Source organism: Poecilia reticulata, chromosome 2 (assembly GCF_904066995.2).
Source record: "Poecilia reticulata chromosome 2, P_reticulata-male-v2, whole genome shotgun sequence".
In the NCBI taxonomy this organism is placed as follows: Eukaryota; Metazoa; Chordata; class Actinopteri; order Cyprinodontiformes; family Poeciliidae; genus Poecilia; species Poecilia reticulata.
Window position 1 is genome coordinate 38,900,387 of NC_088831.1, and position 13,758 is coordinate 38,914,144.

The following is a 13,758-nucleotide window of genomic DNA, read 5'->3' on the forward strand; positions in this document are numbered from 1 at the left end:
ATTTTCACATTCTGTCATATAACAACAACAACAACATATTATTGGTATTTTGTGATTAACAAGCAAAAAGTAGAGCTAAGTAGGGAAGTGAAATAAAAGATTACATGCTTTTCAAAAATCTAAGTAAAATTGAGTGCAGAGTTACTATCCTTTTTATTAAATGTTAACCAGAGTTCATAGCCGTGCAAAAAACCTTAGAGAAACAGTAAAATGAAACACAAGGAACACAGCGGACGGGTTAGGGGAACAGCTGTGGAGAAATTTAAAAGCATGGTTAGGTTATAAAACAATGTTCCAATCCTGGTGGATCCTTGACGCTGGGACACAGGGCATCTTCCTGCAAGACAATAACTCTAAACATAAAGGTAGAGGTATAATAGGATGGTTAGGTCAAAGCAAATTCTCTGAATATGGCCCAGTCAAGGTCAAGACCCAAATTCAATGGTGAACTCATGATAACACTTCAAAGTTACTCTTTTTCTAGTGTGACTAAACTTGAGTCCTTTTGCAAGCTGGTAGAGACAAAGTTGAAAGACCTGTAGCTACAATTGCAAGTGCTTATATAAAGTAGTGACTGAGTGAGAATGATTACAGATTAATTTATATGAAAAAAGGGAACATTTGTATCATTTTGCTTCCTCTGCATATTTATCTATAGCTTTATGTTGCTTTCTGAAATAAAATCCTGATTCGATTCACTTAAGTTTGTGGCTGTAGTGTGACAAGGTGTGAAAAAATTTCAAGGCGAGATGCTTTACCTAAATACTTAACTAACTCGGTTCATATTACAGTGGTAAATGTGGTTCTCCTCTTACTGCCTCACTTGCATACAGGCACACTTTATGGCTTAAAGGATCAAAGCGTAACATCATGGAGATAAAAAGCAGAAAATAAACATTTGACTGCCAGATGGTCTCACTGGGTCACTTCAAATGTTTCTTCTTCCCTGTGGCTTTCTGCTCCTTTTCTGTTCACCTCTGACCTTTTCCTCATCAGGAAGCAGGTGATGCTTCTTAAACAGCTGAGACAAACAGGCAAGCAAATTTATGCACATTAAACCACTCTGACTGCAGCTGTTAGTGCCACAGACCTTATGACTTAAATAGAAAGCATTGGGCCTAATCTTTAAGGGACGTCCAACAGTGGTGGTCACTGCGGTGGAGGCTGAGTTGTGTCATTTAGTCATGGGGGTATGAGTGGGTGTATGCATGAGAATACTGTGCCATGTGATCTTATGGTGTAGATTTTTGGTGTTTTGGTCTTTGAGGTGTTGATTTTCTTGTTTTTTTTTTTTTTTTTTTGCTTATTCATATGTCTGAAATGTCGTGCGTTTGCAGGATGGGCGGCTGCATATCAACGACCAGCTCATCGCCGTAAATGGAGAGTCACTGCTAGGACGCTCCAACCATGCAGCCATGGAGACACTCCGACGGTCGATGTCGCAGGAAGGAAACGTTAGAGGGATGATTCAGTTGGTGGTGCTGAGGAATTTAAAGGTACTTTGGTACTTAGTTTAGCTAACTTCAAAGCAAAAACCTTGGTTAAGTTGCTTTAGAAACAATTAGCTAAAAGTGATTGAAAAACATTTTCAATCAGGTGATTAGACTCCAAACATCCATTGTCTATCTCTGCTTAGTTAACTTAACAGTCATGTTTATATGGATTATGGTAGGAAGCCGGCATGGGGAGACCATGGAAACTCAGCACAAGACATCAGTGATAGCAACTTGCACCACCATGCAAGCTTCTATTAGAATCCAGCAGAACTAGAATGTCAAGGCAATGTGGAAAAAAACAAAACAAAACGTTTTCCAGCAGGATTTAAAAGACTGTACTGTCTCTGCAGAACAGATTTCAAGGGGCAGGTTGTTCCTGAACAGACTGATGCTCTGTAGCTGACGGGTGTTATCCACACGAACATGCCACTTTTTAACCAATCAAAAAGTGAGAAGAGAACTTTCTAGTTTCTATAAACTTTATCTTTTTTACCTGAAAATCTTTTTTTTTTTTTTTATAAAACACTCAGTGATTACTGCAAGTCTATCTGTAAATTAAAGCTCAGGCTCATTCAGATTGGAGTGTGTGGTGTGTTCCTTGGTTTCCAGGATGCCGTTTTGTGCCTTTACAAAACAGCCTTTTTTTATACAGAGACCTAATTACAGTCAGCTGAACTGTTCAAGGCACTTCTGAAGGCGAGCTGGCTGGACACAAATGCATGTCACCCTTTTCAGATTTTAGTTGTAAAACCTTTTTAACCATGTATAATTCACTTTGCACATCACAATTATGCACTTAATTGTGTTGCTCTATCACATAAAGTTCCAATAAATGTTACATGTTAAATGTCGCTGAAGTTTGTAGTTGTAATGTCAAAATATGTGCAAAGGTTCAGAGGATTCGACATGTGGTCTTTCCTATTCCTTGGCAGGCTCTAAGAAAATAAAATTTGTGTTTTTTTCTGAAGTCAGTTTAATACGCCGTTTCTGCACAAGCCTTTCAGCTTTCCTATTTATTCTTCTGATTCTTGACTCCAGTCTCTCTGCTCTGCTTTCTGCTGCTACCAAAATCAACAGCAAAAAGAGCATTTACACGTCAGCCTTTCAAATTTTGTGTCTCTGAATTCTTCGTTATACGAGTGTTCTTGACTCAGATGTGTCTCTTTGTGAGTCGAAAGAATAAAAAAAATAAAAAGCTTTTAATCTCATCCTCTTTTCAGTTGATGCCTTTTTACAAGGTCACACAGTCTGTTTGCACAAGCCTCCTGCTCATATTCAGCCAGGTGAATAGGCCCTCGCAGGACTGGCTGGAAAAATACTAAATGCAGAGTTTGCATTGTGTCTTCTCACCAAATACGCAATTAGAATTAAAAAGAGGGACTATAGAGTTAGCTCTGTCTACTATTGATACATTTTACATGTACAGAGTTTTGCTACCTAACAGGTACTATACTAAAGTAGCAAAGGGAAATATGATCCCTTTCCAGCTTTTTACAGTACTGTGAAAAAATTGACTCCTTACAGATTTCTTTGTCACGTTCAAGTGTGTTTCAGCCTAATGTTATAAACTGGTGGCCAAATGTTCTAACTTCAGATATGTTCCCACACGACCACTAGTAATAATTGGTGAAATTTTTCTTAGCAAGCTGCAACTTCAATAGGCCTGTCATGATAATAAACTTTGCTGGATGATGAATTGTCCCAGGAGTTATTGTGATAAAAGTTAATGTTGTTTCGAGACCATTTTCAAGTATTATAATGGACATGGAATAATTATGCAAATACACACTCTCAAAGATCAATGAACTTTAATTTCTAACAAACTTTAACAACAACAACTAAAATGTCCTTCACAAACTTGGATATTTGAGATCACTTCACCAGACTTCTGTCATCTGGTCTTAAGTTGAAAGAGAGAGAGAGAGAGACACGAGGTAAACAAACAATCATGCAAATGGAAATTATTGAGCTCGTTTTAATTTGTCATACGATTAATTGACTTATCTGTTATTGTGACAGGCTTAGACTTGATCACACTTTTCAGTTGTCAGCGAGCTTTCCTCGTATCTCTGGCAGGGTAGTTGACTCCGCTGCTTATCAGGAATGGTAGTTCTTATTTATTTCAGTTCGTTTCTTGGAATGAATCTAACTTTGCACAGTCAAGGCTTTTTCAACAGCATTCTAATGGGGATTTTAGAATGGACTTTCCAGAATATTAAAAGTTATCTTGCATTATCCCTTTTATGTGTCGTTTGGGATGACTGTCTTGTAGAAACTCTCTGTTGGGTTCATGTTCCAGTCATTTATTAGCTTATTTGAGAGTAAGAAGATAAAAAACTTGGACGTGCTTTGTCCACTTAGTGCAACGCACCAGAATCGCAGCAAAACAGTATGATGCTGCTGGCACCATATGCATCTTTGTGGCCATATTGCTTAGTCTTTATCTCTCCTGACTTTAAGATATTTCTATGGTAAACTGTGACATGTCCATATGTATAGCTGTGTTGGGTAACACTCTTTCCAAAGATGGGAATATAAAACTGGCTTTATTGTGAACAGTGATGCTGGTGTTCCCATAGTTTCCAGTTCATGGCAGCCATGAGCCTCAATCAATTTCTTTTTAGTGGCAGTTTGGTGTTTTCTTCCAGACTTGGGTAAGAAAAAATGGTGACACAACTGCATAACCTGTCTGTATGTATGTAGGTATCTTTGAGCCTGTTTGGCTGAATTGAAGAAATGCATAAGTAGATTACAGAAAATCTTTAGATGCTGTTTGTTACATTAGAATTTATCTCTTAAGAGCAAATTAAATAAATCACTAAACGTTTAATTTTCTTACTAGAACTATGTCGATACCTTTGAATTATATTGCATTAACTAACCTTTTATGATTAGGTCCATTAATTATTTAGATTCTAGCCTGTTTTGAAGTGTAATTCTCCTAATTACTTTCAGTTCATTCATTATTTCTTGTTGTTTGGACGCTAAAGGCCAAGTCAGCGTCGTTATTTAAAAGAAAATAATTGCATAAATCTGTGAAGTAAGATAATTTGCTGCCACTTATTCAGACACATTCATGGGTTCAGGAAACACAATATTAATAATACTAATACAAATCTGATGTAATCCAGGAATGCTTCCTAAAACGTTGATTGTTTTTTTGTTTTTTTTACCCAGTGTTATAATGATTTATAGACTTCTTGTGGTTGCTGTGAGAGCATTTATCTCTTGAGAGAAATCTGATTGCACCGTATCACAGGTTAATAGGAGAACTGGGGAGGGGGCCAACGGGATGTCTCCCAAACTGAAGAATGATGCGTCTTGGAGGGGCTGCTGAAGCGCTAGCCACTGGTGTTCAGTGCGAGGTCAAGAGTGGGATGACAAGGAGGATTTATTACACACACACACACACACTGATACCGCTGCTATGTCTTCTTTGTTGTTTGAGATGAGAGCTCATCCAACACGGAGGGACACAAACACATTGTTTTACAAATTCAAAATGACACACAGATGGATGCATATTAATGAGAATGAACATCAGTTTTTTTTTCTACACACACAGAAGACAAATAAATGCAAATTAAATCCCCAAAGAAATTGCCAGGAAAAAAAAAACACACCAAGAGCATAATCCATTCTTTGTTTGAGCATTAGGGGGGCCCTCAGAGGGCTCTCCAAGCAGCAGAAAGGTGTCGGTGTGATGGTTAGTGCCACACAAACATTGAAAAGTGAAGCACTGCTGAAGATGCTTCCAACTCAACGGGGCGTGGGAAAAGAGTCCTCCACTGTTAAAGTTTCCCAATCCTGCTGAGACAGGCAACTAAAAGAAGCTCTCTATTCATCTAGTTAAAGATACAACAATCAGAATTTTGTGGATTATTTTCAAATGCCAGCATTTGTAAAACTTTGCCCTGCAGATAAGAACTTTAGATTATTCTGATTTCTTTTTAAGAACTAAAGATGTAGGAATGTCTTTAATTTTTTTTAGTTTTCCTGCTTTGAACTGTCTTTAATTGTGACAGATATGACATTACATGACTGTGTGAGAGAAGCAATAATGGTTTTGCATATCTAACATTACTTAAACATTTTTCTCTGGAGCTTAGCCACAAGTTTGAAATTTCTTAAATATAGCCACCAGCTTTGTAGTGATATGTTCAGCCTGCATAGCATTTGATGGAAGTCTTGCTCTCTCTCGCTCTCTTGCAGCCTGAATTAAGTGCAGACATGCCACAGAAAATGGTTTCTTTTAAGTCGCTTATTTAAGTCTCTGGCTTTATCTTGCATGTCACTGATTCTTAAAATAGTTAGCTTGAGTTTTTTTTTTCACTCAACATGAATTTAACAAACAATTTAAACATTACTCATATTTTACACCTATGTCTTTGAACAATATTAAATAAGCTTAATTTTTTTACATTTGTTTTAACAGGGGGAAAAAATGCCCCAATTGTTATTTGCAGTCCTCTGTAGTTGTCTTTGTACATTATCTGTGCATATAAATGCTGTTGTGGAAATGCTGAGTAATATTATGTTTCCTTTTAGGATCAATATGAGGTGTCACCCAATCGCTCCTTTGACAGTTCGTCTGGCGTACCAGGACTGATCAGCCCATTCAAAGGTCAGACAGGCTTCGTCAGTCAAGCCCCAGACTCTGTCCACCCCGCACAGGTGTCCAACCCCATCTATTCCTCCAGTGGTGAGTGTAGCTTTTTTCATATCTGCTATTTCTCTTCCAATCAACCCACTCATAAACCAGCTTGAGGTTAATGCACTTTATCTAAATTTGGTACAGATAAAGGACGGAATTCATGCAATGTAACAGAAACCTTTTCAAAATGTGAGAAAGACGAACTGTTAATAAAGCATAAAATAACTTTAGGAAAGGGAAGTTATTTCAGACACTTGAGAGAAATCACACAACAACCAAATATAGGCATGTTGATCTTTGTTATGCCGTCCATTCTTACAAAGCGTCCTTTAAAATGTGTCTGTACCTGGTTACTTGTATCTAAGTGACTGTTTTTTCAACATTTAAAGACCATTTTAAAGATTATGCACAAATGGGGTGGAATAGCAAAAGAAAATATACAATTGCATCTATAGAGCAAGAAAAAAAAACAAAGAAAAGAACGAAAACAAAGAGTAACTTTGAACAGGATTTGGATGAAGCATGTTTTTTCTGAAACAAGGTTCTGATGTTAGGTGCAGCACAAAAAACAAACAGTTTCCTTTATTAATATTTTTGCAAAATGTTTTGGCAAAATGCCACAAACATCTGCTTTTAGTTTGAGTTTCATTGCACAATCTTAGACTTGTTTACATAAAAATAATCAGTAATCATTTAAATGGTTTTTCCACACAACTTCCAGCTATGAAAGCTCATAATCAACTGTAGATAAATTCTGAAAATGTGCACACAATGCTTACACAAACCGTTTGGAAGTTTTAGCTCGACTGATTGTCAAAACTGACTATTTCCTGCTGGTCAAAACACTGAAAATTACTTTTTTGTATCAGAAGCAGTTCTTTAAGTAATTTGACGGGTTTTTATTCTTCTCTCCTAAAACCTTTTGGGCTAAAGTCAGCTGCTTAAACTGCATTTGAAGGCAGCATTAATTCCAAAATGAAAACACATCAGCCGGTTTTTTGTTTAGTAATTATAGCCTCACCACAGGTTTAATTACAGTAATCTACACTGAGCATTGTTCTCCCGTAATAAAGTCATCAGTGTCTGTGGGAGAAACATGACTGTACACATACCTAAATGATTCTACTGCTACTCTTCTACATTTAAAGCCTCTGGAGATGCCCTTTGTAGATTTTAACTAATTGTCTGTTTCAGATGCATATCCACAGTGTAGATACGCTCATATATAACCTGGAAGTTGTCTTCCCATTTCTTCAGAGGGCGTTATATTAACTACTCATGACAACAAATCACTAAAATTAAAGCTTTAAAGAATGAAGTGTAAGCCTGCTGGAGCATATAAGAAGTCTAGACACAGCGCAAAGTCTTGTAAAGAATTGAATCCTACAACATAAGTTGGGAGTTGAACAAAAATATGTATATATAAGTTATTATCATGGTTTGACTCTTTTTGATTTTTAAAACAATGTAACTGCTGGACAGGAAATCACTACTCAGAGATGAGCAGTGGAGGAGGGTGGTTAGCCTATCCAGCTGATGAGGCTTAAAGGTAATAAATATCATCTGAGTAAAAGTGATGAATGGTTTTAATAGATTAAATAATGCCAGCTTAAAGGGAGCATATAAAAAGCTACTTATAATGGACCCACAGCAGATCCCTGTGAAATCCCGCTTGGTGAACGTGTTTTCCATAATAGAAAAACAAGTAATCTCAGATATAAATAAGAAAACAAATGTAGTGCAGAACCAGAGATACCAATTTAAACCTTCAGTTACGGTAATTGCTTTACTGAGATTAGGTAAAATTATTATGCAACAATTCTAATTCAGAAGCCAATAAAAAGTTGTTATAAATCTTCAAAAGAGATGTCTCAGTGGAGTGGGATTTTTGACAGCCAGACTAAAAAAAAAAAAAAAATGTGTACCTTACATAGTTGAGATCTGAATTGCCTTCCTACAACGTTTTCAAACTGACAGTTTTAAAAATGATAGTTTTGAAATTGGCCAGTAATTAACAGTTAAGCTGCCGTCAAGATTGGGTTTCTTTAAAAGCACTGTACCTTAGCGTGTTTAAAACAGAATAGACAAAACTGTGCCTTAGTGAGCTGTTAAAGATCAGCAACAGTGAAGGACTCGTGTTAGTGAGACTCCCTGACAAGATGGAGGGAGGTAATATCTCTAAGGAGCATGATAAGGGTTTCATTTTGCCAATAGATGTAGCCAAGTCATTAAGTGTAATTGTACAAAAAAAATGAAAATGACTCCCAGCACTGAGAACCATCAACATAAGGAAGGGAACTCAGGCAGATTTTAGATTTTAAGTCTATTACCTTATTCACAAAATAATTTAGAAATGTGTTGTTGGTGGTATCAAATAATACCCCTGGGTCTTTCCTACTGCAATTTATGAGATTACTGAAATAAGGGGATCTAACCTCTTTCACTGCCGCATTATAAGAGCAAAGAAGCTCTTTGAAGAACTCACAATGGACATCCGAACCCTAGGACCTCCACAGGATTGTAAAAGGCTTCACATTTGATTGTTTAACCAGAGTGAGGAAGAAATAAGAGAGCCGTGACTAGTTTTGTAAGGAGCAAGCTGATAGAGAATGCCAAGGCAGTGTCTTTAAAAGAATTAATGAGGAGCTCAATATTATCATCAAAAGGATGTAAAATTGAAAAAAGAAGGACAAACTTAAAAAAAAAGAAAAAGACTTGGTAACTTTCAACATTAAAAGAGACTATGGAGTACAACTTAATTTATGTGCAAATATGAAGACCTGAGTTTATCTTGCCACCACATGGTGGGGGGGGGATACAGTGAGGGAGGACAAGTTTTCTTTAAGGTCAGAAAACTTAAGCAAAGAGTGGAGTCATGGAGTTACCAAGTTTCCAAAGCAACTATTAGATACCATCTGCAAGCCAAGGGGTTCATTTTGGAGGCGTGGCAGGAATAGAAAGCTTTTTTTGTCTAGCCGAGATTAATGTAAATGTCTGGAGTTTGAGAAGAACAACTGGAATTTCGTCTGAAACCACTTGCTTGTTAAAAATGCCAAAATAACATGGGGTTTTGTTTAACAGGCACTCCAAGTGGGTCTGGTCTCATATTTTTGATTTTCAAGCAGTTTCACTTCCCTGAAAATTTTACATTTTATTTATTTTTTTGTTACTGAAAAAAATTAGGTGATTTTGAAACTTTTCCCACTATATTGAGTAAATCAAAAATGTGCAACAGTAGCACTGTGAAATAAAGTTGCAAAAAAAAAAAAAAAAAATTAAAGGAATGACTTCATTCATCTTACATTCCAGGCTTTCTTTTTTGTTTTCATATTACTCTTTTTTTTTTTTTTTGCTTTATTTTCAGAATAATGAGGAACAAAGGTTAGATTTAAGTTCTGGCTTTATCTCAGATTTGTGACTTTTTGACAGAATTCAGACTATTTTCTCTGAATTATGAGAACAAGTCTCATAACTCAGGCGTTAAGATTTTTTTTCCAGTATTTTCCTCTCAGAATTTTGAGATTAAAATCTGAACTCTGACTTTTTCTCATAATTCAGAGAAAAAAAATGTCTGAAAAAGTCTCAATTCTTTATTTTTCCAGTGGCCGTAGACAAATCTGCTGTTACATTGTAAAGTAAATTTTTTAACTGCTCAATGTTCTTTCTGTCATATTCTCACACCATAGCTGCTTCTTTGCCTGTGTTATTTGTGTGTAATAATCATGTTTAACTGTATTTTTGTGTGTTCCTGTATTTCTCATGTTTTGGTGGATATACATTTGTTTGCCACAGTAGGTAAACAGAATAGATTCCCACAATGTTCAACGTGTTTTTTTTGGGGGGGTGTGGGGTGTCTTTTTTTTAACAGTTGGTTAGGGTTTAGTGAGCTTTGGTTGTGTTAAGTCTTTAGGATATGAATATAAATTATTGCTCCATCGCTTGTGCAGTCGTCATTGTTCTCTCTGCTCGTTTGTTTGAAAGTGTGCCGTTTTGGTCCTGCATGATATCTCTGCTTGTTTTGAGTCGTGTTAGTCTCCACTGTGTGTGGGTGTGTGCATGTGGGTGTGTTGGTTCAGGGATTTTTTGGCCAGTATCAGACAGTGTTGGTTTTATTTGTCTGTGTGTTTACACTGAATCCAGCAAACAGCTCTGACCTTGAATACACTTCGCTGTTCAAACTCACCTCAGCTACAGTGTCATTTGGATGAACATGGTGGTGTGTGTTTGCATTTCTAAGCCTGTGTTTGTGTACAGTAGGCACATATCTTAGGCTCTCTAAGTTATTTTGCTTGCTCGGTTTATCTTTGTGCATTAGTGTGTGTTTGTGCCTGCCAGTGTTTTACTCTGCTAATGAACTGTTTCATACTCTGAATTCATTTCATTTGGCACTAAGGTCCAAATTAGAATTATATTTTGTTATTTTTTCCCTTAATGTCTGCCTATTCACAAGAATAAATTGAGAATAAAGAATCGCTACATATTTATGCAGATGTGTTATTTATGTATTTATGCGGTTGATTTCAATAATTATTTTAACTTGGAAGTTCAATAATAAATAAATTAATTATTTCAATAATTACTTTATTTTTAATTTGTTCGGACTTTGGAGTAGAATTTCAAAACACTGATCTTTACTTGCAAACCCCCCCCCCACAAAACAAAAAAGCATCTATGCCTTGCTAAAATGTGCTAATGACTTTGTGAGAGAATGTGTTACAGTCTAATAGAATCAAACTTAGAATATAGGGTTACTTTCCTTCAGATGTCTGTGGGGCTTTCATCAATGTGAGCAAAGTCATGAACAGTCCCAAGTACAATTCAATTTTTGACTAAAACCTTAAGGTATTTAAAGATAAAGACTTTTTTTTTCCTTTAGCATCACATTAGCATTCTTCCAAATTCCCCTGAAAAGTATGTACAAAAAATGAAGATGACTGTTTCCAACAGGTATATTTGTTCTTGAGTGGAACTGAGTGTGATTTATTTCATTGTTTGTGGAGAAAGTCTTTGAAATGACTGTTCATCCTAAAAACCTGGCATTTTAACACGAGTGTGTACACTTAAACCCCTGTTAAGCTCAAACCGGATTATGGATAAAAGTAGACATTTGTACATGTTTCTTAGAGCTAAACTAAATCTGCTGGTGACCAGCACAACCTCACATTAAAATCCCAAAAAGCCACATTGTTTTTTCATGGTTTGTAAAACAGACTAGCTGCAGCAAACACAGCTGACAGAAAGGAATAGTTGAGTGTCAAAGAAGACAATTTGTCTATCTGCTGTTGGGGAAAACTGCTATTGATCTATCATCCACAACAAATGCCTTTTCACTTCAAATAGCGGGAGTCAGTGAAAACAGATTTCTGCGCGTGTGAGGTGAAATAAAAAATGTGTTTTTGACAGTTTGGCTGATTAAGGTGCTAGCAGTGAAGAGGAGAAGGAAGGGAGTTCAGGGGTGGGGGGGATAAAAAGCTGAAAACTGAGCGGGAGATAAAATGATTTATGGGAGATCTGAGACGAGAGATAAATGGCAGCCAAAATATCAGATTGCAAGAAAAGGAGCTGGAGAAAAATAAAGCAGGTGATTAGTGTGGAAAGAGGGAGGAAGGGATGGAGATGAAGGCGGCGTGATATCTTCAGACATGCCTGTCTTCCCCTGCAGTTCCGAACGTCTCTGCTTTCAGACGCACGTGTGCAGATGCAAGCAGATAAAGGGCATTCAGCGAAGTGATGTGCAGTAATTCTAGCTTGTGTTGTGCAGCAGCAATACACTCCGAGAAGTGATGACTGTATGTAAATGGCACTGGAGAGGATTTTGTGTCTGTGTATCAAGTTGTCATAAGCCCAGACAAAGCCATATCAGTGTGAAACATCTGCTCCATCTTCAGCTGCCTTTTCATCATCTCTCCTTTTTTTCTTTTGCTTAGCTTTGCTCATCTGTACATTTTTATTTTTAATTTATTTTTTTTTACTTTCGTCTCTTAACTTTTCTGAGAAATAAGTATTGACAGATTTTGCAAACATTGCTCAAAACAGAAGAACAATGTGGCTCAAAAAACGCTGTTTTCCCAAATGATGGAAGCAGCTGGAGGTTTTCCCACAAATTACCATGAGGATAACCGATGACCTTCCGGCTCGGCTGTGTTTATATCTTCCATTAGATCCATAATGGAAGTTTTTGTCAGCCTTCCTTAAAATCCATCTCATGTAAGTCTTTTTGGAACAATGGACTCAAACCAGCACCTTGCCGCTGTGCTGTAAGTCTATTTTCACCCACCTTTCACTCATGTTCTATTGAGCAGCAGTAGCCCCACTTAGGAGGCTTTCAGACGCAGTATTGAGCTCCAGGTTGCCGACGTTTTGGAAGCACTCCGAGCCTAGAATGCGGGAAAATAGATTTTAAGCCTAACAGTAGTGCTCTTGTTGTGTTTATGGGGTATGGAGCGTAAGTACAGCACAGACTATTATGTTGCCAGATGGATTGATTAAAGTAGGTGTTTAGATCAGATATTTGAGAGACAAAAAAAACTGAAAACAGAAGCTGTAATGGCTGGACCATCTGGACCATCTCTAGTGTTTAAAAAAAAAGTAATTTCCTGGAAAAGATGTGTAAAACATTCTAATTCATGTTGTGTTGCAGGAGAATAATTTCACATATGAAATATTTCTTAATATCTAACATTTTATTAGATTTTTTAAAATTTAATCAGGTAAAATCATTTGCTGGTACTCTCGTATTACAATATTTCACAAAATTGGAGCGTACAAAAAGCGGGATCGTCAACGGTCTTTTCACAGTCCCTCCAAATTGGAGGCCAGAGGCCAGCATTTTATTTTCTCATAGGGCAACACGAGGGATAAACATTTATGATGTAAAAATTTCCGTTTGCGCATTGAGTCCAACTCAAAGTGGAGGGAAGTACACCTCAGTATGTTGGAGCCTTTACAGTCATGCTTTTATACTGTGGGAGGAAGAAACCCCAAAATATATCTTTTTCAAACTCAGTGATTTTAAAAAATGTAAACGTACAAGTTTTTTTTTGCTTCTTAAGTCTGATATCGAGTTGTAGTTCCTGTGAACATCTGGGTGTCCTCCACAAACAGAACCACTTTACATCAGACTTCAATTAATAAATGCTAGAGGAAAACTAAGCATGTTTTTTTTTGTTTTTTTTTTTCTTTTTTGCCTATTTAGGATTTTTTGTGACACTAGTTGTCTTTATTCACAGTGGTGTAGATGGGAAATGACAAACAGAAAAGGGAAGAAGACATGCAGAAAAGTTCCTGAGGTCAGGAAATGATTCCTGGACAGCTGATGGCCTCTTTATATGGTGGTCCAGCTTTTTGTCTCACCATGCACCACTCCAAATTGTAATATTTTTACTTAAAACACTCACTTTAACCTTTGACATCTTGGACGCCATCATCCATGCTATCTTTGTGTTTCTACTGCAGTGAGACTCCAACCAACAGACTAAATATCTGATTGGCGTGTAAGTTGTGTGTTCATGACAATTTGAACAGACAACCAATAAATATTACGAACTTATAAATATTACTAATTTACACAATTATATTGTAATAATGATAAACTGTCAATGTATTTTC

At 36.8% G+C, this 13,758-nt stretch overlaps 1 protein-coding gene across 4 annotated transcripts in view; it reads left to right on the forward strand.

Annotated features, from left to right (window-relative positions):
• LOC103460460 (partitioning defective 3 homolog B-like) overlaps positions 1-13,758 on the forward strand; it is a 213,536-nt gene that overhangs the window by 80,854 nt on the left and 118,924 nt on the right. For all 4 annotated transcript variants that reach the window (XM_008402636.3, XM_008402652.3, XM_008402642.3 and 1 more), the window contains 2 exons: positions 1,338-1,496; positions 6,045-6,198. In XM_008402636.3, coding sequence (XP_008400858.2) covers positions 1,338-1,496; positions 6,045-6,198 — 313 coding nt within the window. The remainder of the gene's footprint in view (positions 1-1,337; positions 1,497-6,044; positions 6,199-13,758) is intronic.